The 26,955-nt window shown below is 32.2% G+C and overlaps 2 protein-coding genes across 2 annotated transcripts; one reads left to right on the top strand and one right to left on the bottom strand.

The window, feature by feature from the left end:
* Positions 1-1,224: 1,224 nt before the first annotated feature.
* Positions 1,225-8,202, bottom strand: LOC122595969. Its single transcript, XM_043768455.1, has 8 exons — positions 8,007-8,202; positions 7,826-7,895; positions 6,272-6,362; positions 6,142-6,203; positions 4,564-4,838; positions 4,440-4,473; positions 3,504-3,629; positions 1,225-1,632 (listed from the first exon to the last, which is right to left on the bottom strand). The coding sequence occupies exons 1-8, from the start codon at positions 8,052-8,054 to the stop codon at positions 1,457-1,459; spliced, it is 882 nt and encodes a 293-aa protein (XP_043624390.1). The 5' UTR covers positions 8,055-8,202; the 3' UTR covers positions 1,225-1,456.
* Positions 8,203-18,152: 9,950 nt separating this feature from the next.
* LOC122597161 (GDSL esterase/lipase At1g29670-like) lies at positions 18,153-25,895 on the top strand. The gene is made up of 9 exons (XM_043769792.1): positions 18,153-18,245; positions 18,561-18,806; positions 19,001-19,238; positions 19,589-19,791; positions 24,075-24,339; positions 24,622-24,746; positions 24,907-25,152; positions 25,266-25,503; positions 25,578-25,895. The coding sequence occupies exons 1-9, from the start codon at positions 18,168-18,170 to the stop codon at positions 25,790-25,792; spliced, it is 1,854 nt and encodes a 617-aa protein (XP_043625727.1). The 5' UTR covers positions 18,153-18,167; the 3' UTR covers positions 25,793-25,895.
* Positions 25,896-26,955: the final 1,060 nt, after the last annotated feature.

Raw genomic sequence — 26,955 nt, 5'->3', positions numbered from 1 at the left:
CCCAACAAGAGGAAAATAGGGGGAAGCATAATTTGTCCTCAAATGTCACATAAAACTAAAGTTATTTACAGTCGTGTGCCCACAGAACCCGTCCCTCATTTTTTCATTTGGAAGAACTAGCACCACCGCCCTCTCTTCTTCTAGCCTCTGACTTTGGCCTTTCCTTTGTGCCTGTAGCCTTTGACTCTGTTTTTATATGAACTCCTAAAGAACCACATGGCGGCACGAAAACATAATATTCAGGTGAGCTCAAAAGGTTTTTGCCAGAATAGAAACTTATGTTTCTTAAGTGTTTGTTGGAAGAACTAGCACCACTTAAATGTTGACAAAACAAGTCTCGTGGATTTGTGTTTATACTTTATATACTTTGCTTATCTCATGAGCTTATACCCAACAAGCTCCCATTTTTCGCAATGGTTTCCTGTCCTATTCATATTACCTTGCAAGTTGCAACCATAGAAAAAACCTAGATCTTTCTTTAGTTTTTTCTTTTTATGTTAATGTTGTTCAAAGTTTTGAAGGCTTTGTCTTGGCAAAGCTGAATATTTCAAAGCCGGTCAGCTCCTTTGGGCAATGCAAGTGCAGGTATGTTAGCTAAGCATAAATGTCGAGTAAAGTTAACAACGTAGAAGACATGTTATGATTCGAGAAACATAATATCCTGGGCTCTAACTATACATTGATCATGAACATAAACTATATATATAATTGTTTGTCTAACTGAACAATGGCTCAAGAATAAATAACTGAAACATAAAGATGTGTTGGTATTTGTTCATTAAAATATTGCTATGTTCATGTTCATTTGTTTGTGGACATACTATGTAAATCAAATATTACAAAACATTCAATACATTAAAATAGTTATTAACACTATTTGCTATACTGGGGTTGGGTATTGTAAAACAAGTATTAAAGTAAAACAAATAAGACAAGATTTTGACCCGTAGATCATGGTTAAATTGATACACGAAGATTTACGAAACAATTGATGGACGAATGTAATTGCAATGATTGATGGACGAATTTAATTCTGGTTGATGACATATCACGATAACATGTAAAATGTGACAATAAAGAAACATGTATAACAATAACTATATTGATCCCATAAGATCATATGAGTCAAAAACCTTACCGATAAGCCACCAACCTCATTGACTCATCCTCTGCTAAGTTTGATACAAACTAAAGAACATTCAACAGCAAACAAAAGTCAAGCAGTTACGAAAACACAAAACACAGCTTGTTATGTATATACTAAGCCAAATATATAACAAAAATATGTGCATTAATCTTACATCAGTTCTGACATTTAACACATAAAAAACAGCTAGCCCCATAATCCTCAAAAGCAACATTTTTCATACAAAGCTAAACAAGAGCTCTTTTGTATTCAAGCTTTTAGAACATCTAACTATACAGAATGTAAAGCAAGGACATTTTAATCATGAATCTAGAGAATGGCGGATACTCTTTTGAAGAAGACATGACACATACTCTTACTAAATACGATCACATCCCTCATCCATTCTGGTGCCACTCTCTCAAAGGTTCCCAATGAAGACGCGCGGTACATCAACTCCTCGTCTCCTAACTCATTCTTCACCCATCCCAAATTAAATGAGTATCCTGTCAAGACCAATCATTAAAAACACAAGGTGTCAATTCTTTTTCGTTTCAAAATCTATCGGAAAGATAACACATTACACTTTCACAGGTTTCACCAATCATATACTTCAAATAAAAAAGTAAATATCAATTCTTCATTATAGCACATGAGCTTTAAATCCTTTGGTCTTCAACGAGGGTAGAGCATAAGCATTGTATATACTATTATCCTAAGTCACTTTTTGCTTCATTCTTCCCGGTAGTTAACTACATTGGCCGGGATTACTAACCAAAAATCCTCTTTCTGCATTGTCAATTTGGCTTCGGATAAACAATCTGTTGCACTTTTTGCTGCAGGGAAAAGTTAAATTAGGGACTCCTTATTTTAGGGACTGTTAGGGACTCCTTCTACCTCCTTCTCCGGCCACCACCACCACCATGATCATCTCCGACCACCACCATGATCCTCCGGCGACGGTGACCATCTCCGGCGAGACTCACACATGTGTAAGTAACTTACACATGTTTTAAATACAATTTTTTAGGTAGATCACCCATCACCGGTCACCCTCTATGACCTATCACACTATGACCTATCACCCTCAATGACCTATCACCCTCACCAGCTTTGGTTTATGAATATCCTTAAAGGCAAAGCCCGCTCCGAATCATAATTTTTATTCAACTTACACATGTGTAAGTCTCGCCGGAGATGAATATGGCCGGAGATGTCGCCGGAGATGATCGGTGGTGATTAGATCTGATGAAAATGGACGGTCTAGATCGAGTCCCTAACAGTCCCTAAAATAAGGAGTCCCTAATCTAACCCACCCCTATATATATATATATATATATATATATATATGGCTGAATCACATAGAAAAAACTCAGTACAAGTGGCAGAATGGATCGCGGAGGTGGAATGGGTGGCAAGTAATTTTAAGCATGGGTGAAAACAGGTTGGGTTGACCTGCTAAAACTTTCTTCTCTGTTCTTATAACATGATTACAATAACAATAATCATCTTGAATAATGCGCCAAACAATCATATGCATTAAAACAAACTTTGGGCAATTTCTTTATTAGCTATATTATTTTTACATACTGACAGAACCCTTAGTCATAGAATCTTTGACTTAATGAGCCTTAAGAGGAAGACTAACCACAATCACTCTGCTTCACATTTCATGACAGAGGAGTGACATACTAAAGGGTGTGTAAACTTTGGGCAAAATCACCATACGACCAAATAAAGACTTCAAACCTTTATTAGCTTCCTTGATTGTCTATCTTAGAAATGGTAAAAATCTAGTGGCTTAAAAATTGGAACCCAAACCCTCCATGATCTAACAATAAATCTATTTTTGATCTAATTAGCAGTAGTATCGTGCAAAGACAAAGTAGAACTTACACGTAGTCCTCCAAGTTGAGTTGTACACGACCCATGTCGATATTTATTATTTTATTCAGTGTGAAGCACAATATTAAAGATAAAATGCTATTCTATGTGGTTGGACTGAATGGAATATTGGAATAATGATGGAATGGAATAAATGGGGTATTAGAATTAACATTGTAACTGACTGAGTCATTACCGTTCCCTGTAACTGTTGGTAGGTATAGTTATAGACGGAATCACATTCCGTAAGCAATGAACTATTCCATTTAAAACAGGTAAAAGAAACATGTTTCTTTCATTGCATCGTAATAGTGTATTCCATTCCCCCTTTCATTACAGCTTAGCAAACCCAACCTAATAACATTCTTGTAGAAATGGAAACAACTCTTTATAGGGAAACATCTAATGCTGAATTCTAATGAGATATTAGACTATATGACGAAGATAAACTACCAACACCGTATATCAGATTATAAGTGAACAAGAGAATTACCACTCGATTCATGTACTGCAGTTATCTGTGTATTATCACCGCTCTGAGTTCCAATAGAAAATTTCAGGTTGAGTAGGCACTCAACAAGCTCTTGAAACATGCAAATGGTAGGATCAGAGGCACTTGCTACACCATAAGTAAGTTCAGTAAGATACAGATTACTAATGTATAACTAGTGGTTGCATAGATAAATGCTACACTTAAAAAAAAACTAACTTATATTTACAAACACTTGTGTCATGTGAGATGGTCCAATTAACATAGTGAGAGAAAAAACAGAAGGAAAAAAAAAAGTTAATTTGATTAGTGACACGTGTGTTTATAAAAAAGTGTTTGTAAGTGTAGCCTTTCTCGGTGGCAAACTATTGGGTTGGCTAAAGAGTCACAACAGATCATCTATTGTATGTGTTAAAACAGCTTAGCTAAGCTTGATGGACATAAAGATTATTTTGTTTCCCCCAAAACGTGTAGTATTTTAAAATTATGAGTAGTATCTTGAAAATAATTGCAGCTACTATATAACTTTCATAATAATCTAGTATTTTAAAGACAAACTATTAGTTTAGTTATGAGCCAAAACAGGTAATACTTTGTACGCGGTGAAACACCTTGCCTAAGCTTGGTTGGTGGACACAAAAATCACATATTTTTCTTACCTAAAACTTTCAATAGTTATAGAAAAAGTTATTGGTGTGTGAAAAACTTGGCCACCACTATATTATGATCATAATAATCAAGCATTTCAGATATAAAATACTATATTAATACAACAATCATACACTTTAGCGGACTTTCCATCCTTTTCTGCTTACCTTCTTTTTGTTTTCCTAATTAAAAACAGTTGTAGATGAATCATAACATGATTCGACCCATTCTTTAGTAACAGATATAGAAATTCCACTTCAATGTACAACCATTGCATACCCATAGAAATACCTGAATTGCCAAGCCTCTGACGACAGCATTTAGGCTACAATACACATTACTATGGTCAGTATAATAACTACAACCAAAGTCAAAAGAACTTACAGCTACGGGAGACATACACTATACACAGTACCTGAGTAGCATTATTAAAAGCAACAACGAACATGTTTTCTTTCTCTAGAGCATTTTCTGATTTGCGTTGTGAGGTATGATTATTTTGATCATGTTGACCACCAACATCAAGAGCAACCTCAACTTCAGGGTCATGTATGGAAGTCCTGCGTCGCTTTCTCTTTGTTGAGCTGTTGGTTCTGCCTGACGAAAGTGGAGAGCCAATTGTGTCATCGTAAGTGGTGGAAATAGATTCTCTATTTTGAAGCCTCTGAATTTCTTCTGAAAGTTCTTTGTCTACAAAAAAATGAAGTCAACGCAATTGATAAAAGACAGATATCCCAATAATACAGAAATGTGTGAATTAGGGACAAAAGTTAAAAGATCCATTCAGTTGCACATATAATGAGGTGTAAGGAGTTCCTAATCAGTAGAGCTGGCAGAATGGGCGAGGCATGCTATACTTAAGAAGGTAATTATGTTGTGAATATTGAAAGAGGTCGGTTGATGTGACCAAAACTTCTTAACTTTCAAAATACATCACAAGCTCATTAAATCTGATATGTAGATAAACAACTTAGAATGTTTTGATGCATTTAAAAAAGTACAGTTTTAACCGATTGGATCTATTCTACCCATTTGACTTGCTTCATTTTAATCTAAGTAGTCAAGGACATAAATTTCGGTGTTTCGGTCACGGACTGGTATACGAAAAATCGTTTTTTTCGGTGGTATTTCGGTAATTCTAATATTATATATATATACATAAAACCTGGAAGTGCTGAAACAGAATTCACCGAAATTTCGGAAATTTCGGTCAAATTTCGGAAATTTTGGTGGTATTTCGGTCAAATGTCGGTCAAAACCACCGAAAATTTCGGAAACGATATCTAAACCGAAATTCAATACTGAAATTATGTCCCACCACCGAAAACCGAAATTTCACAAAAATTTCACCGAAATTGATAACATAGATTTTAATATCCTATTTATCAGTTTGACTCATTAAATATATAGACTAACCCCAAGCAGCCCTTAATAAGTAAATGAGTTGCAAGTCATCTATCACATTGCATGAGTTTGTAGTAATTGTTACCGTGTCCCAGCACACATTCAACAGCAGTTAGAGCTATGGCTAAAAAAATACAATTTTAAGCAGCTAATACGTTATTATCCGTAACAACGAAAGTTGGTAAACCTTTCCTCTTTGGCCTGGTGGTGTATTTTGAGAAGACAAAGTAGTTAGATATACGATCAGGTCAATTAGATACTAGACAGAGACCGATAATTCGATAAATATCACATTTAGATGCAAGTTGTAGTTGTAATGACAAAAAGAAAGCTGCTAAATCATAATGCAACCTGCACTTTGGAGGTTTTGATCAAACTGTTTAATAGATGTGTTTTACTTATGGTAATTACTGTTTTTATTGACTCTATTCAAAGAGAAAAACAACAATATTGGGTTAAATTTCTTGGGTTGTGAATTTTCAAGCTTGAAAAGGAGGCTAGAGAACTCATTTGCCAAGCAATGAGGTACTTATCATGATTGTGGTCTAATCTGATCAAATAATTCATGAAAACACAAAAATTGCCTTACTTTTCTGGGTCTCTTCTGTTAACATCCTTTCATACTTTTCTTGCTCTTCATCCTTGGCCGATCTGCAAATGAAGAGATTAGTTGACTTAATAGCAATAAATAATATGAAGTACCCTAGAAAATCCCTTGCCTGATTGAGATAACTTGCTGCCTCAATTCACTGATTTCTGCAGATAACCTGTCCTTTTCACTGGTTAAATGAGCAATCAAATCATCTACAACTGCATTAAAAAAAACCATTTTGCACTCACGTTAAACACTATCTTCAAAAAATTTTGAAGTCCAAGTTAATACCAGAAAAACTCTTTTGAACGCTATACAATAATAGAAAATAGGAAGTTTTCTACGACTACTTATTCATAGACCCTGACGAGTGAGACCATGGTTTTCAAGTTACTTATGTTGTTTGTTTTCTAAGCTCCTTGTTTATCAGCTATAGAAAATAATAGCCATTCAATCATTAAAATTGCATACAGAGCTGCAAGGAATTTTGGAGCCATCCAAGGCTTTTTAATAATTCATGGAAAGGAAAATGAAAATGAATAAAGTCCTAGATGGAAATGAGAGAAATTGAGAAACAAAGTTTCGAGAGAGGAAAGTGTTAAGTGTATATGAACAGGCATAACGCATGATTTTTTTAACCTTCAGCTAACTAATGGTTTAAGAAAATATGTCTTTAAACCTTTCAACTAGAAAAGTTGCCAAAGAAATTAATTTTCTTTCATAAAAGAGGTATTCTATGCTTCTTTGGCTTTACTTAAAATATATAAGGTTACCTTTGCATATCCATCAGAAGCATTATAATATATCAGGATCAGTATGATTATCAAAATTCATAACTCCGCATGTAAACTTTAAGGTACTGAAAAGTTGTTAGTGATCCACTGCATGCTATTAGCACACACTGACACACAAATTTGTCCCAGTACATATTGACATACTCAGTAGTCAGTACTCACACTGAGTTTAGAAAATTGACCGAAAACTGCAGGTTTGACAATGTACTAATGTAGTGGCACCTGAGACGTCTCACAGCTAGAGGTTCAACAATCCGAATTTTATCGTTTACACAAAATCCCAGAAAGAGCTCAAGAATTGACTGTTTGTTTTAGTGCACTTGGATAGGCAACCATATTCCCAAAAAAGTTGATTGAGTACTGTGATCTCATTTCCTTACAGCAACAAAAATTAAAGGTTTCGCTAACTTAAACAGAATCAATGAATTTACTCAAAAGAAATGCATAAAGAAGAAAGATACGTTCTGCAATGGATGACTGACGACAATTAGATGCAGTATGTTGAAAAGCCCTAAAACTGTTAGTTCAAGTTTGTTCAAACACAACTTAAAAGCGTGACCGTTTCATTATGTTTTTCTTATAATCTTTGGATTTATGAAAGTGACTAATGCTATGTGCTATCTATGTCTGCCTCTGCACAATATTGGTAACAAGCAATAACGGAGCGAACAAATAGCTTAAATACGGATACAGACTCTTTTTGCCCAATTCATTCATTCATAATACTAAGATAACATAAAGAGATGAGCTTTCGTTCAAAAATAGGGAATGTGCTATATAACTACAGACATGGACCGAAACCCGTAAATTATCTCAATCGAACGGATACACAACTAACCGCTTCGGGCCAACTGAATGGATAAAAAAGGGAAAATAGATACACATACCAGAGACATAGTCAACATATTTTTCTTCTTGGTCGTAATTGATCTGGTCTTTTTCATTATCCTTTTGAGCCTGAATACGTTATTTTATTTATTAAACCAAATCAAATGTATATATATACATCTACAATATATAAATAAATAAAAATACTGACAACTGTAATTATAATTAAATTATGTTTACCTTGAGCTTAGTGTACTTATCATAGAGCTTTCCATACAGGCCTTCCATTCTAAACTGGAAAATTCAACAGAATTGGTTTATAAAGAAAAATTAAATATATGTGTATAATTGATGAAATATTGTGAGAAACCCTAGATTTGGACCCTGAAATTTGTATTGGGGCGGGTACAGGTTATAAAAATAGTTGAGGTTTGAAATGTTTTTGTATGGGCGGGATTTTAGTAAAGTTTCCAAGGAGTTTTTTCTTAAAAAGTTATTCCTACAATTTCACTCTCTCTGATGTGGTGTGGGTTGGGTGGGGTGGGAATTACGTCATTACGAGTTATAAATTATAACTTTATACTGGTAATAGACATGGACGGATCAAACCATATTTAACCCACTATTATGTCACATCAACAACACATTGACTCTCCACACTAAATCAATTTTACCATTAAACTTCACACTTGACTATCAGTTTATTGGTTCAACATCATCATTTATTATTAAAATTAAAAACAACATTACATTAAGTTAAAAACATTTTATCGAACAATAAATAATTTAAAAATAAATAAGAGTACTCAGAAATTTATGCGTAAGGTAATTTGCAACTTAATTTCAAATAGCTTCAAACTTCATAGTCATAGATGAAAGTTAATGTAGATATATTTAACTAAAAATAACTTCAAGGGGTAAAATGGGTTTTACATATAATTGGTTATATCTATATCTACTATATGATCGTCTTCTACCTTGGGTACCTGCAAATGTAAAACACAGTGAACAATTTTTTTTCTAAACTCCTTGAGATATCATCAGTCATCAGAAAAAAAAAACAAAAACACTCATTAAAAAGCCAATACATAAATCCTTTTTGCACGGTGGTGAATACTTTGGGCCAATACGCCGGCATCTTTAACCCAATATGTCGGATACCTGGCGTATTCATCGTAATACACTGAGAATACACTAACCATTAAAGATGGTCTAAGGGGCAAGGATTAGTCGCCACTTTGTAACGGCATTTTCCTTTGATAAGTATCGGCTTTTTGGCTTCATTGTATCCTATCCATCGGCAAGCATTGATACTTTGCATTAGCTATATATTTGTCAAACTAAGTCAATGTAAGTGAACTTTGGGAGCGTGTTATGTAAATTGTAGTGTCAAAATTGTCTTTGACCTGAAACTTTTATTTTTTTATGCGAGGGAGGATTGGGGGGGGGGGGGGGGGGTTAGGCAAATACTATCGTTTTCTTGGCTTGTATTGCCGAAATCGATGCCGGAAACGACTTGTCGATATTCCTAACGTACTACACATTTATTCTGAGCGAGATCTAAAACCCCTTTTTTGGGTTTTCGTTACGGCGATGAACAAAATGTTCACTTTTACGACCACCCCTTTTTGGGGTTTCTGTTCCGCTGTTGTTGCTTTTCCTGTGACTTTTTTTTAGGGGTTTCTAGTTGTTCTTACTGTTGCTACATGTTTTCCGGTGACCCCCTTTTTGGGGGATCTGGTAACCGTTGTTGCATGTTAGCCGGCTACCCCTCTTTGGGGTATTTGTTAACGTTGCTTCGGTTTTCCAGTGACCCCTTTCTCGGATTTTTTATTGCTTCAGTTTTCCGACAAGCTCTTTTTGGGTTTCCCGGTTATATGTAATGTTATCTTTAATATTACCGTTAATCGCATGTTTGTAATTAGCTTGGTAGTGTTAATTTACCTGTATCGTTGCCGGATTTTTTCCCGTGGTAGTGTTACCGTCTTTTGTTCCATTAAAACAATATGTGGCCAAAAAAGTAGTATTATGTCAGTGATGATATCGTTAGGTTGTCAGTGAACGTTAAATGGGAGATGATGATACAATATGTTCATAAAAATGAGACTTGGATTATTCGGAATGTAACTTGGCTGGGTAAACCTTCAATTCGGGTTGGCAGTCATTCCACACTTGCATATCCATTTCTCAAAACATCAAGAGCATGTAGCATCATTTCTCAAATTAAACAAGATTTTGGTAATTATTATTGAAAAATATCTATTCTTATCGGGTCGGGTTTCGGGACATTATTTTACCCCCCAACGGGGTCCCCAATACGGTACTCGATGGGTATCGGGTCGGGTCGGGGGTTCGGATTTGACACTACCCGTCCCGAACCCGACCCATTGTCATTCCTATATTTTACTATCTCTTATATAAATAAAAGAAAGTTGTTAATTATTACCTCATTATTATTAACCAAAAACCTTCTTGGCATTATTAGGTATTTTCTTATTAATAATTTTATTTTTATTTAATTAATTTATGACATAATATTTAATTAAATTTTTATTATTATCTATCTCTACTACATTATAAAGCATTTGTTCCATCCAATTTTTTTTTAACTTTTCAATAATCTACACCTACTAATGCATAAGGTACAATACATCTATATAAATCTCAACCACTCATTTTCCCTCACTCAAATCTCAACCAATCATTTTTCTCTCTTTCTCCATAAATCATTTTATTTCTCTAATTTATTCAAAATCTTTTATTGTAAAAACCGTACATCGATAAATTATAAAAATTATATGGGTGTTCTTAAAATTCCATGCTCTTTCATTAGATATGTCATTCGATATTCTTTCGACGAATTTTTAAATCTGAGGGGAGCACGTACGGTTAAAACATTTGGCTATCACATTCTATGACATATCATCTCCTATGACCTATCACACTCTATGACCTATCACCCCCACCATCTTACCGCCGTAATGTGCGGGTACTTTGTCTCGTATTATAAAGCAAATCAAATTTTTCTTTCATACATAAAGTTGGAGTCCATCCCTAAAAAATAGTTAAAAAAAAATCTAATTTGGCACAACTATTTGCCTTTCATTCATTAACTTTAGTTTAAAAACATCTATTTATGACATCATGCATGTTAAGATATAATAATTAAATAATTTGATTTAAACAAACATCTCGATCAATTATTATTCAACTTTTTTCCTATTTTATTCTCCAAATTTTTCTAGCATAAACTAATTGATTTATTTATGGTTAATTAAATTATACGCATTTGTCACCATTAACTTTAAACGAAGAAATACCAACCATCTATTTCATCAAGTTATATTTATTTTATATCTTTAAACAAATTTTTGTTTTCTATCTACACAATTCCCCTTATTGATAATTTATTATTGAAGTTTATGTTATTCTTTCTCTTAGCATATTTCACAACTATAATCATTAGTTATGTTTCTAATTATTTTTTAGTTTGTTTGGGTACCATCGAATGATTTATTATTTTGGTAGAGTTAATCAAGTTTCGGGTTATTTAGATCGGGTTTTATAAATTTTAACAATTATAGCGTCTCCTAGATCATTTTAGTCCGGCAAAAAAAAATTAGTCTCCTACAGATCATGTTTTCGTCTTAGGAAATTGGGCTGATTCCAAGACAATATGCAATTTGAATATTCGACGATGGGAACGCGTTGATGGTTTTCAAACTATATTTGGATCCCTTAACACATCGAAATAACATTCTGAATTTAAGTTAGTATTGGTATCATGTTCTATTTTGGACACTTTTCTTTCTATTTCTTTATCTAGCGGAATAAACTTTTAAGGCATGTTGTATAAATGTCTACTTATTATGCAATCAGCTTTGTTTTCGCATTTTTCATATTTAACATTTACATCATAATTGAAATATTATTAATCAATTATAAACTTCAAAATTACACATAAGTTATTCAGAATACAATCAAAAAACAATTTTCATGTAAAGAACAATAATCGGTTGGACTTGATTTGAAAAGTTCTCAAAGGTTCTCGCAAAAAAAGGGGTTCTCAAAATAACTTTACCCTCAATACATATATATATATATAGCTAAAAGATAAAATGAGAACCAATAAAAGGTCGAGAACCATGAGAACTATATTTTAATTAAAAAGCCTGGGGATAATATAGTAATTTGATAAATGAATTATAAAAGAAAAAAATAAAAGCATTAGGAACAAATAAATGCCTATTATTTCGCTTTTCCTGAATCCTGAATCCTTCACCCCCTTGATTCGCTTTTCCAGCCAATATCGTTATATCCATTTTGACATTATTCATGCATAGTTATGAAAAAAAGCTACTCTTAGATTCTTGCTTCTATCCTTTTCTTTTAATTCCGTTTCTATATATGATTTTCATCCACCGACCCACTTACTTTCCTTCTAACAACATTGTCAGACTTGTGCTGGTGTTAAAAAGATCACAACGAAATTTTCAAAACGTGTACTATATGTATATATGCATTTACGATAAACCAAACGAAACAAAGTTATAACCCATTTACATAAATGTATTACAATGTGGTACTCATTTGTTCATCGTAAATCACACCCAATATATTCCGGACCTCATAAGCATAAATTCATTAACATTTGTGAACGCATGAGAATTGTAAAATGAATGACATACAATGTGTGCATCGGAAAACCCATGTTTCCCTGACCGATTATCACATTCTAAAGTGAAACAGTTGATTGCTTAAAAAAACACACATGTACAACTGATCAAATCTTAAAGGAATCCCTGACATTCATAAAATAACATATTTTCATCGATCGATGAAAACCGTGTTTTCCATGAACTCCCTTCACCTCTGTTTAGATCACTTAACAGCCAACCATCCTTGTTCCCGTTTAAATCCTCCCCGGGCATCTTGACCCAATGATGATTCCCTTATATCTGTTCACATTGTCACAACATCATTTTTACACAGGTATATGATTAAACAAGGCTAATCTAAATGATAACAAAACACATACTCACATTACTTAATACTAAATGAAACAATGAAGAACACACATCTTACAAGACTGAACCAAATAATAATAAAACACATGTTGATATTCACACAGTGGAACACATTTGATTTCCTTACAACTACAACACATTTACATAAATATGTTTCATAGTTTCATAGTGGAACACATGTTTATTCAAACACAAAATCACACATGATAAACCGAAACCTCTTGTACCCAAACATTCGTTCCATAGTTGTACCAACTAAACAACGGTAAACTGCCGAATATATAATGGTGTACACCAAACTGAACACAGATGAACTACCAAACATTAAAATGTGTACATCAAACTGAACACACATTTGAAACCATCCATCATATAAATGTGTACACCTAACTCATCACATGTTCAATTGCCCTAACATACAAATGTGTACATTGAAATAAACCCACGTTTCTTTATCCTATTATCACATATCCAAATTTTAATTTTGACGACTTTTGAATAAACATATGTTATCTGACTCGCATACATCAAATTTGCCCTTATCATGTATGAAATTTGCAATTTTTGGTATGGATATGGATAGAAAATGTATCCAGTAGCACAATCACAATACGTCTAAGCATGTGTCTAGCCCATTATCACTAGTTTAATACATCTAAACAAGTTAAAAAATTTATTAAAAAAAACAAATAACTTGATGAACCCGTTTACTACATCTAAACATATGTGTCCAGTCCATTATGACCGGTTTACTACGTCAAACACATGTGTCCGTATTTCTAACGTTGATTACAGCAACCATCAAATATAACATTGTAACAAAAAAAAAAACAATATACTTACAGCTAAACCATAGTGTTTCAGATATACGTTCATCGGCTTCACTTGATAGACCAGTTAAATCAACCGTCGTTTCTTTTTTATTGGTAAAGTTGCTAAATCATTACAACATTCTTACCCTGTCACTCCTTTTAATTGTTCCTACCAATGAAAAAACAAGAAAAATATGAAACACATGAATCGAAATTACTTATACAAACACATGAAGCAACACTAATTTATAAATCCAGATGAACCAATATGAATCGAATTACAAATTTTTTTAGGTTAGTAAAATACCTCTTTTATTCTTCATCAAAAGACAATCCTGTATTTATAATTGAAATTTTCCATATAATAGATCCCAGACTCTTAATTGTTAACACAAACACCACGAATTTTTTCTTCAATTCTTGATTTTGTTTTTATTTTATGATTGGATTGAATCTTAAAAAAACGTTTTTAGAGTTTTTTACAGAGTGTTTAGGGGGTTGAGGGTTGGGGATTTTTGTTTTTGTGTTTTGGTTTTAGTAAGTGATTTGTTTTATCAGTACTCTTTTTTATACCCATTCTACCCTTTATGCACGTTCCAGCCTTTTAAATGAGACTTTATTTACATAATTGCCATTAAGTATTATTAACCGTTGATTTAGATAATCTAATGGATTAGATTAGTTCTCGACCTTTTACTGGTTCTCACAATAACTGTACTATATATATTAAAAGAGTAGTTAATCAAGCCTTTTAAAGCACTAGCTTTTCAAACTCAAGATTATTCTAAAAAGTTGCCATGTAGGATTTATCTTATATGACATCTCCATATTTATTTTAACAATATTTTATATTTTATCATATATTAATAAAAATTTGAAATTAAAAAAATAAATAAATAAAAATCTTCCATCAAAATTATCAAATCTTATGTGTATGTAACACGATTACAACTTTACAATTTAATATTAAGCTAGCTAATTAACCCGGGTTTAACCCGGACATATCAATCAAAGTTTTATAAAATCGCATTTTCGCCACCGAAGTTACGATAGTCTAAGAGCACTCGTCTTCTCAAAATATTATATCTTATAAGTTATAATTAGTTTATTAACTCGCATAATATGTGAATAATTAAAAATATGTTATGATAAAGTTATTTAGACGATGAAACTTATAAAACAATGTATAATTTAATAGAATTTTTTTCTAAAAAATCTAAAAAATATATATCTCTAAATTTTTTTTATAAAATAACAAAAACAAAAATGCAATAAAATTTAAGAATAAGAGTGTTTATGACATCATAAGTAAATTAAAAAAAACAAACTTAATATTAAGAAATAATTTGGATGTGACAAATAAGTAATATTTATGGAATGATGATGTCACAACAATCATTTTTAATTTAATATAAAGATATTACATTATTAATCTAGCTAATTAACCCGGGTTTAACCCGGACATATCAATCAAAGTTTTATAAAATTGCATTTTCGTTACCGAAGTTGCAATAGTCTAAGAGTACTCGTCTCCTCAAAATAGTATATCTTATAAGTTATAATTAGTTTATTAACTCGCATAATATGTGAATAATTAAAAATATGTTATTATAAAAATATTTAGACGATGAAACTTATAAAACAATGTATAATTTATTAGAGTTTTTTTCTAAAAAAATTAAAAAATATATATCTCTAAATTTTTTTTATAAAATAACAAAAACAAAAATGCAATAAAATTTAAGAATAAAAGTGTTTATTACAAGTAAATTAAAAAAAAGAAACTTAATATTAAGAAATAATTTGGATGTGACAAATAAGCAATATTTATGGAATGATGATGTCACAACAATCATCTTTTATTTAATATAAAGATAAAGATATTACATTATTAATACTATTACAATTCTTTATTATAATAAAAGAGAATTGTCTTCTAAAGTTACTTTTAGAAAAACTATTATGTGATATGTCTATATTTCTTTTTAAAAGGTTTTTATTTTATTTATGATGTTATATTTAGTATTGAACATTTTTAAAGATAAATAACCCATTAAATACTTATTTTAAATTTCTATTTTTGATTAGAAATGTCTTATTATGTTTTATTAATGCAATAAGTATTTATATATAAAAAATTTTAAACTTTTATTTTTGATTGGAAATATCTTATTATGTTTTATTAATGCAATAAGTATTTATATATAATATAATATTATTCAGTTTAATATCTCTAAACCAAGTTATAATATATTAAGTAACAAAAAATACATATATTTTATTTTACATTTTATTTTCGTTTAAATATTATTTAAAATGCTCGGGTTAAACCCGGGTTGATTCCCTAGTATTATTAATAAAAACAATCCATATCATATTATTGATAATTTTACTTATGTGATTAAATATTAATACATGTTTATCTTTATTCTTATAGCTACAAAATAAATAATATTAGTCAAAACTTTATTAAATAAATATTTGTAAATAGCTGCATATCGTGTAGGTATAAAACCTTGGTACATATATATGATAAATAATTCTTGAATTCGCGATTGATATCTCAAACTCAAAGAATATGGGTTGCCGTCATAGCGAGTGGCAGGTGGAAATGCCCCACAATTTTATTCTTTTTATTTTCACTGATATAAGATATATTTAGAAATATTGTCTGACCAGATATGTATTTTCAAATGTCATAGCGAGCGAACTTTAGTTAAATGTTATTGTAGTAAAATGTCAATGCAAAAATGAAACCCCTGTTTCGAGGGGTGGATCGCCCATTACACCACCCCACACGGCGACCTCTGCAAAAATTTCTCTTCATCTCACATCTTTTCCAAACTTACTTTTTAATTACTTTCTATTTTGAATATTAATATTTCATAAAATAATAAATACAAAACAAAACTCAATATGGATAGTTTTGAAAGATAGAAAAGGAAATGGGCATCATCCGAACCCAATCTTCCAACTTGATCATTACCACTAACGGTATCACATGGTACCACACCCATCTTCCGTGCATCCATTCGTTTCCGTCTTCCTCTACTTTCTCCAAATCATTCATATTCATTCATTTACCATTTTCTATCTTCACTAAAGAAATCCATCTTCCATTCACCGCTCATCGTCCATTTTTGGTTTTACTACCAATAATGTTGCATTTATTTACATTTTTAGTTAGCGTGAACAAATTAAAAATTTTGTCACGCTAATTAAAAAAAATGCTTTTTGCATAGGTTCACTCCGTATTTTTTCATTCTTTCAGTCCCTACAATCACAACGTGTCATTCCTGCACTAAACAAATCAAGTCAATTACTAAGCTAGTAATAGATAAACTATAACAACAATTAATAAGCTGGCAGATTTGGCTAATTAAGCAAATCTCATTATTTTAACATAATATCATGATCAAATGATTCAAAAGTACGTCATCGTAATCAAAAGAACATATATATAGGCCATTCAGGAGCGAACAATCGCTTATAAACAAATTAGAGCTTTCCATCAATAGCCACATGGCATAGATAGTTAACAATATATGCCAAAAGCATGGGATTAAATCACTAATAAAATAATACTTGATTCTAATTGACTTTTATGATAAATGATTACATTCCCATTTGCCCACGCATAACCGTTGAAACAAATAGAATTCCCACTTGCCCACCTTTCATCCCATATCTTTCTATAAGTAGTATGAATATATCATGCATTCAAAATAAATTATCACATCCTTCAATTCTTTTTCTAGCTAGTCCAACAAATTAAACATGATTCGTGAGCTCACGGTGTTAATATTTATAATAGTCGTAATACAGGTTCAAACATTATTATTTGTGGTGGTTTCGGGCGCACCACAAGTCCCGTGTTACTTCATATTTGGAGACTCGTTGGTCGACAGTGGGAACAACAATGGACTCGCGACCGGGGCTAAAGCCAATTATCCACCTTACGGGATTGACTTTCCACAAGGCGTAACCGGAAGATTTACAAATGGCCGGACAGCCGCAGACATTATTGGTTTGTCTCTGATCAAGATTTTTATATATAAGATTATAATTAAGTAGTACATACTAGCTAGTAATTACATTCGGAAGCATATGTTTTTAATAATCTTTACAAGTTTTTTGTTGCTAGATGGCATTAGCATTATTATGTTATGTTTTTGGTGCTTCACGTTTATGTTTATCAATAGTACGAGTATATAATACTACTGAAAGTATGAAACGAACTGGTCGCTTTTCAGTTTCGGTACACGTACGACAGACGACACTTTCCATTCTCTTTTCGTATATACTCGATCGTATATCTTTAATCAAGTCAACTATATATATTCTTACGAAATGCAAGTATTTACACGTTATCATAAACAATTTTACATCATCCATCAGACCATCACCACAATTATGCATATATATACACAACAAATAAACTTAATTAATAATCTTGACGTAATATAATTAATTAATTACAACTATTTCAATGATATATGATTTCAGGTCAACTTCTAGGCTTTCCAAAGTTCATTCCACCTTATTCTACGATTTCTACGGCAATGGACCAAGAGATAAGCACGGGTGTAAACTACGGTAGTGGAAGTGCTGGCATTCGAGAGGAATCTGGAAGTCATCTGGTAATCACACTCCATGAATTGATTCTACCTTGGCACTATATACAAAAAAAGGCCTTTAGTAAGGACAGATAAAAAGTTCTCGCTATAGGCCTATTGCAAGGACATGTCTATAAAAGGTCTAAAAATCCAACACATTTCTAATAATGAACGATTATGCATATATATGTAACCGTTTCACGTATTACCTACAACATTTCATCAACTTTTTGAGTTTTTAATTATCATAAAAAAATGGTTTCAAATCGATCGATTTTGGTTTTGTATCTACGTATGAAGCAACATACTAATTTTTTTGGTCGCATTACATAATTTCAGGGTGATCGGATCAGCTTGGACAGGCAATTAGTTAATCATCAAACAACAATTTCACGTGTTACAACGTTTCAGAATAATAAGACATATACTGATGAATATCTACAAAAATGCATTTACTTGTCAAATATAGGAAGCAACGATTACATTAACAATTACTTGATACCTAACGTTTACCCGACCAGCAACATGTATGGCGTTGAACAATACGCAGCAGTCCTCGTGGAACAATACTCTCAACAGCTAAAGGTATATATATATATATATGCGTAATTATATCTTTGTACTGTATTTCATAACGCGGGTAGAATATAGTGTTGTCACGTACAATCATTGTACTTGTGTATGTCGATCAATCTTATTTGCTAATATTTTAGATCTTATAATTACAAGCGCATGTGAATCGGTAGGCCCTAAAACTTTAATTTGATTCTGTGATATAGACGTTGTACAATTTGGGAGCTAGGAAAATTGCTGTTTTTGGTCTGGGTCAAATAGGATGCACCCCAGCTGAGATAGCGAATTTTGGCACCGATGGGAAGCCATGCGTGTCATGGATTAATGACGCGGTTAAGTTATTTAATGACAAGCTTAAGAGTCTTGTTGATGAGCTCAATAGTGATTACTCGACTGCAAGATTCACTTTCATCAATCTTACTAGCATTTCAGCACCACAAGGAGGTAAATATATTAAGCTCAAACACAAAAGATTCAGGTTGCGTTTCGTTCATAAACTATGATAAAATCTGATGGAATTGAAATTGAATTCTTGTTCTTGGTATTTTTTTTTAGTCAAAAAAGGAATTTTATTAGATGGAATAATCTCTATGAAGTCTTGGATGATTTTTTTTTCTTTTTATTGAATCTCCAAAAACAATAGACATTCCTTTAAATTTAAATTCTTGTAACAATTTTCAATCACAAAAAACATTTTGTGAATTGGCACCCTGAAATATTTATGGTGTTTCATGATTATATGTTGGTTTAAGTTTTAACGTGGTACTTTTTTTTTTTAAAACAAAATCTTGCAGATCTACCAATACCAAGTGCTCCGTGTTGTCAAGTAACGCAATTTGGACAATGCGTTCCAAACTCAACTCCTTGTCTTCTTCGGGTTTTGTCTGTGTTTTATGATGGTTTTCACCCTTCAGAAACTGCAAACACAGTTATTGCAACAAGGTCATACATTAGACTATTACCCCAGGATGCATCTCCATATGATATTAGCCATTTGGCCCGACTTTAAAACTAAATCAAACTGCAATTGCAAATATATATACATGTATATTGTTTTGTGATTCTTTGTATACACGATAAATAAAAAATAAGAATGTAGTCAATGTCATTGTATCATAAGCTTAAGTAAAAAAGTAAGGAACTACTCAGTGCCGTCTTCCGCGGATTTTGAGCTTCAATACCTCAACGGTGTATGGAGGAGGTTAAGATGTAGGAAGACTGGCTGTTTCCAGTTTCTACCTAAATGGTAGAAAAAGGCCCTCCGCATGGGATGAGGATCGAACCCATGACCTCTGTCTCCAGAGACAAGGGAGTTTACTACTGATCAAAACATGCTGCTTAAGTGTATTCTTGTGTATTATTCATAAATATAATATCTACCTAATTAATAGGATAGCAAATGTTCTTTAGCGTATTATCGAGGGAGATATGATTTTTTTTTATGATATTCAGCACGTACATTAAGAAACAAATTTAAAAGTTCCGAATTGACCAAATAAAGCAATGTTCTAGCTAGCACATGAAACTTTAAAATGTTACGTAGTACATGCCTAATAATTAGAATCACCAAGGCACGTTTTTTTTTTTTTTATATATTTTTTGGGGATTTCAATAAAGTTGATTAAGATAGGGGTTTTGCGAAACCGATTTTTAGGGTTACAGTTAAGGTGCATTAAATAGTTGTACATTTATCATAAAATTCAAAGGGTGAGCTTTTGATATGAAAGACAATCCTAAAGGATGCATTTAGCATTTTCTTTAAAATACTTAAACAATTTTTTTTTTCTTTCTACTATCATATTAAGAATGTATATACCGCCGAAGATGGTATTAAGAACAAAACTCATAAAAGACGGCATTGAGAGTCACCTTATTATTATTATTTTTTTCTTTTCCAAATTAAGAATGTGGTACTACGTGCCTAAAATGAAGGCTTAGGATTGATTCTTTCAAAACGACGTTCAGTTAATTGAAAGCATAGGTTACAACTTGCAAGGAAATTGTAATTTAGTGTCATATAGTGTGCAATCTTCACTAAAGTCTAAGAGCGCACGTCACAACAGTTTTTTTATTTTTGGCACGAAACCAAGAACATTTCTTAGAGGTGTATGAAAAATAATGCCTGTAATACATATATGGAAGAAAACAAAGGACTTTTAATGATTGAAATCTGAATATGATCGATTGCAACTCAATGGTCTAATCTATCAAACTTTTTGGTAAAGTAAGCATAAATGCCTTCCAATTTGCAAAGCAAAGTTTTTGGGAGAATTTTTTTTGTAAGATTAAGAAAGAAACCGAGCTTAAATCCACAAACTCATGCCAATAATCGGAGTTAGCATATATAGGCATTGTCGGGTTTGACACTTGTACGATTTTGTAACCAAAATTAAGGTGAAATTAATCGGCACTGCTATTATCAGATTTAAGCTGATTCGTATGAGCCCGACATTGCTAGTACCGGATATATGTTTTACAAATTTTTAACCAAAAAACTCACTTTACAAATTGGAAAATAGGATATAGATCTAATGAGAAAGTACAAAGGGAGAGAATGCTTTTTTTTTTTTTTTTAAGCTTGTTCTTTTGGACTTTTTTTTTAATTACTTTTTTCATTATTTCTTTAATTCACTAATTCGATAGAAAAATTCTAAAAAATTATAAAAGTATTTTTTTTTCAAAGGGCGTAACCCGTAAGCTATAGGCGAAGCCTCTTGATCTATGGCAAGCCATGATGGTAAGGGCGAAACTCGTTAGGTAGATCACCCGATCACCGATCACCATATGTATACAACCTATCACTCCACTAGCTACCCCTTGTTAATATACTTAAGGGCGAAACCCTTATCGTACCCTTACATGTATAACTCACTAACTCTGGTTAGAATTTTTTTTTTTGTTTTTGTTTTTAAAATTTTTATTTATGAATTGAGTTAATTAAAAAAGAATGAAAAAAGTGAAAAAATGAGGAAAAATAAAGAAAAAACAAGCTAAAATAAATAAAAACGGATCTTTTCTCATTTTTCTTCTTAACAACCTTCTTTTTAGATCTTTAGCCATTCATCAATATATGAGAGATGTGATCATGTAAAGCACGGTAAATAAGTTGAAAGTTGTATTAATGTGTCAAAAGGTTTCTAAGGCTACATATTACATGGTAATGGAGTTTATATATATCCTGGTTTACACAATTACATGCTAACACTCTAAAGTCTAAATAATTTCAAGAATACATATATAAAAAGATGTTTTTAAATGTTATAGTATACAATATAATTTATACATTTTGAGAATGACAAAAAATTGTTGTAGATATATCACTCCCCTTAAATCTTTTTGCGTTGATCTACAATTTTTCTTCTTTTATAAAAAGTTTCAAAATATCAAATCTTGTTATTTTAATTTGTATGAATGAGTATATGAGAATTAACAAAGTATATAGTTTTGTCACACGTTCCAAAACAAACTTTAACATGCTTTATTATTTTATTAATAACAAAACGTCAAAACTTGACATAAGTTTAACTTACATCAATGCAGTGTTATCAATAATATTTCTCATGATATTCAAAACATATCCGTTTAGACTACCGTCACACATAAAAATGATAGACCGCTCAAAAGCGTTTCAACGTCATTACATTAAAACCACTAGGATGGTGGTCTAATAGTTTGGCTTGTGTCTCTAAAAAGGTTAAACTCCCTGAAGGTTAAATGTTTAATTTCTGGTTTTTTGAAAACAAATATCCTAATGGTCATAAAGGTTCAATCACTTGCTTTGACTCTGGCTCACAAAAACGAGTTAGCTCTTGAGATTAGTCTAGTGATACTCCCATGATTTTACCAAAAGAAATAAAAAAAAAAAAAAAAAAAAAAAAACCCGAAAAGTTCATTAATTTAAACTCAACCAACCATTGATGAGTTTATATGGGCTTCTCAACCGTACATGACTTACACCTATATTGGGCTTCAAATTTTAGTCCTACGTAAATATTTAGGTCTTTGTAGCTTATAGCTGAAGCCGTAATAAAAACAGCCCAAAACATACCAGTAGTCGTAAGACGTAAAGGCTCTCGTATTCATTTAATCTTTTCTTTTCTTTTTAATATAATAATAGATAGTTGTTTTAATAACTTATCAACCAATAATAATTCTCACTTTTTAATGTTAGCTTTTGTTTTTAATTTTATTTTTAATTTATACTTTTTTGTTTTTTAATCACAAATTTACATTTTTAAACCAGTAATTCTAATATAATAAATAAAGAATAATAGCTAATATAAAACTAAAAAATCGAAGATTATGATTGGTTAATAGATTATTAACCCAACTATCTTTTAGTACTTCTCCCTTCCCAATTTAATTGTCTAAGTTTGACATTTTAGGTTTTTTTCTTTCAAGTTTGATCGTAAATAACTTTGTTTGTGTTATATAACATTTAATATAAAATATATAAATGAATTGAGTTTTTTATATTCTTTACGTTGATATAACTTTCATAAATTACTATATAATACAAACAAAAATATTTACGGTCAAATTTTTTTTAAAAAAAAACCTTTGAAATCATGAAACAATTCCATGTCGATAAATATATATGTTTACTCGCGTATTACGCTAATACCAAAAATGCTATATTTTAATTACTATATAAAAAGATTTAAGTATCAAAAATGCTATAACGAAATGGCGTATTTTTCTTTTTAATTAGCGTTTGTTCAACTTGCTTATATTTTGTTGACTTTTATTTTGTGTAAAATGAAAGTAATGAGTTTAAGTGATATATATTGTTTAACTTTTTAATTTGACTTTTGGCTATGTCACATATTTAACGAGAGCATACTTGTAGTTTTACGATTCTTAAATAGATTTAATAAGATGGTAGACTAGCTTAATGTATATCAGAATGGTGTTCATATAATTCGTATAAATATCTAAAATAATTTAAAAAAAAAAAAAAGTCGTATAAATCGTTAATATAGGTTGAGAAAATACAGTAGAATGTGATAAATGAATTCACCCTCTTGAATCGATCATTAACTATGGGAAAAGGGGCTATAATGAAAGTCTGGCATACATTTATTTTAGCTGGGAGCATACGTTTTCTATTGAATTTTGGAGTCGCTAATTCCTTTGTATCATTCCAAATTGGCCATTGCACCAATAATTGTCTTCGAAAAATTAAAGCTCCCACATATGCCTACTATACACCTCTTCATGTTTCTTGCTATAAATAGCAATGCTCGTTGATCTAAAATCAATCATCATTCTTTACATTGAAATCCTTTAAACATGGCATGTAAGGTTACCCTAATTATGTGTCATTTCTTAGTAGTGGTCGGGTTGATGAACATTCCAACACTTATACTTGCTCAACCACAAGTCCCATGTTACTTCATATTTGGAGACTCCTTGGTTGACAGTGGGAATAACAATGCACTTTTAACACAAGCAAAAGCCAATTACCCACCTTATGGGATTGATTTCCCAGGAGGAGTAGCGACCGGTAGATTCACCAACGGTCGAACTATTGCAGACGTCATCGGTCTAGTTTCTTCTCTCTTTCTAGCTATTTGTCAATTTATGATATTACTGGAAAGCAATTACGTACTAGCTATTACTAACTAAGTCGCTCTGATAACTTATAACGACTTTTAACCATATATAACGTACATAAATATATTTACTATTCAACTGTTCAAAACATATCTTGTTGTGAATGACTAATCGTTGTTATAGATTTATCACTCCCTCAGCTCAACGTTTTATGCATGAATATTAAGATCAACAAATTAAATGCATGGCTATATATATTGCTGCATTTCAGGTGAACTTCTAGGTTTTACTAATTTCATACCACCATATGCGAATACAACAAACCAAGATATCAGCATGGGTGTTAATTACGGAAGTGGTGCTGCTGGTATTCAAGAGGACTCTGGAAGTCAACTGGTAGTGATCATCACCCTTAAACTCCCCTTAATTTCTTTGTAAACTCTACGCGAATAATGGCTTCTGAAACGTAACCATACAATGTATAGTAACATCCATTTATCATATCGTTAAGACAATATAAATGATATGTTCATTGAATTGATATGTTACTTTGCAGGGTGATCGTGTGAGCTTGAATAGACAACTACTAAATCACAAAGCAATAGTTTCACGCCTTTCACTCCTACAACGAAACCCAACTTTCACGAATGCATACTTGAACAAATGCATCTACTTACTAAATATTGGAAGCAACGATTATATCAATAACTACTTGATGCCTAACATTTACCCATCAAGCCGCTTATTTACCCCTGATCAATATGCATCGATCCTCATTAAGCAATATAGGCAACAATTGAAGGTATAGTATACTTTTAAAACAAGTAGTAATATCATTCGTCATGGTTTAGAATAGATAACTTAATTATTATAAGTTTGAATAACCCTTGTACTTATTTCATATACATATGGTAGACTTTGTATACTTTGGGAGCTAGAAAGGTTGCCATTTTTGGTTTGGGATTCATAGGGTGTACCCCAGCTGAAGTAGCAAGATTTGGCAATGAGGGTGAACCATGCGTTGAGTCGATCAATGATGCCGTGAAACTATTTAATGATAGACTTAAGCCTCTTGTTGATGAGTTGAACAGAGTTTTACCTAATGCCACATTCACCTTTATCAATATGACTAGCATTTCAGCTCCACAAGGAGGTAAAATCCACTAGTATATCCAAGCTTCAGTTAAAACATTGTCAATTTACTAATTAAGATGATTTGATTTGCAGGTGAAGTATTGCCAAACGTTCCTTGTTGTCAAATTAGGGCAGATGGGCAATGTGTTCCAAACTCGACTCCTTGCCCAAACCGGGATTTAGTTATTTGGTATGATGGTTTTCATCCCACGGAAATCGCAAACACTTTCATTGCAACAAGATCATACACTAAATTCTCTTCCATGGATGCTTACCCGTATGATATTAGCGAGTTGGCTCGACATTAAAACATAATAAGATTATGTATTTACTGATCTTTGTATGCTAGCTTGTCATATATATAGGCAGTACTAATTGCCATAATAAATGTTTCTTTTGTTTGCGTGTTTACATTGATAGCATCCTTAAAAAATATATGTGTGATCGAAAAGTTGCGCGCCACTAGCTAGCTAGCCGTTTGCTTCCAACCTAAAGACGAAATATGATTTACGATGTTGTATTGCAATGTGAAATCATCAAATTATATTGACCCAAACTTAAATGGGCCCAATAAGGCAATAACTTCACCAAAGTCAAATGTTTTAAAGTTTTAACCCAAATTCAAAACGACGCTGTTTCCTTATATAAAAAGGAAAAAATCCAAATTTCCCAATCAAAATTCAAAACTCCAAAAGTTCTCATCGAATCAGTTTGAAAAGTATTAATTGAAAATTAAATATCTCTCGCTGCTGCTGCTGCTGCTATATATATTGAATCGCCTTGTACATAATAAATTATATATATATAAAAAAAAGAGTTCGGTTTTGTTACCATGGGCGAACAAATATCAACGAAACCAATTAACTCGGATAAGCTATGGTACCACTGTATAGACGGTAAGATTGTATTGGTGGATCCTTTATATATGTTGTCACGAATCTTACCATGTTCGTAACCATATGTTGAGAATCGAGGAAAAGGATAAAGAGTCGGTTCCGCTAGGGGATTAATTAGGGCGCCTGGTGGAATTATTTAGACGAAAACGAGAAGTTCGGCCATAGTCCTATCCCCGTACAGATCACCAGCAATATCCTTTCAATTGTGAACCATTTTTGTGTATCACGTGCCGAAGTCTTCAGATGTCATAACCCCCTTCCGAAAAAACACAAGAAAAAAGAATGCCTCACGAAAAAATTGCATCAGTTAATTTGATGTTGATTTTATCGAGAAAAACCACCGGCTCTCCCTTCTCGTCCGTCTTATGGAGGCTGCTTCTCTGATGGGGATCACGAGCTTATTAGACATCACGTCCAAGGCTATTGTTGACATAATGGGCCGGTGGTCTTAAAAGTCCGAAGAAATTTCTCAAGATTTTCGGCTTGCCTGATATGACACATGAATTGTGGAAAGACCCGTCCGTTGGTGATTGTGCTCGTTATTTGGAATCAATTTCTGCTCCACTACTTCCGGG

Source organism: Erigeron canadensis, chromosome 4 (genome assembly GCF_010389155.1).
Source record: "Erigeron canadensis isolate Cc75 chromosome 4, C_canadensis_v1, whole genome shotgun sequence".
Classification (NCBI taxonomy): Eukaryota; Viridiplantae; Streptophyta; class Magnoliopsida; order Asterales; family Asteraceae; genus Erigeron; species Erigeron canadensis.
The sequence above is the reverse complement of the archived record's forward strand: the minus strand, read 5'-3'. Positions and strand labels throughout refer to the sequence as shown.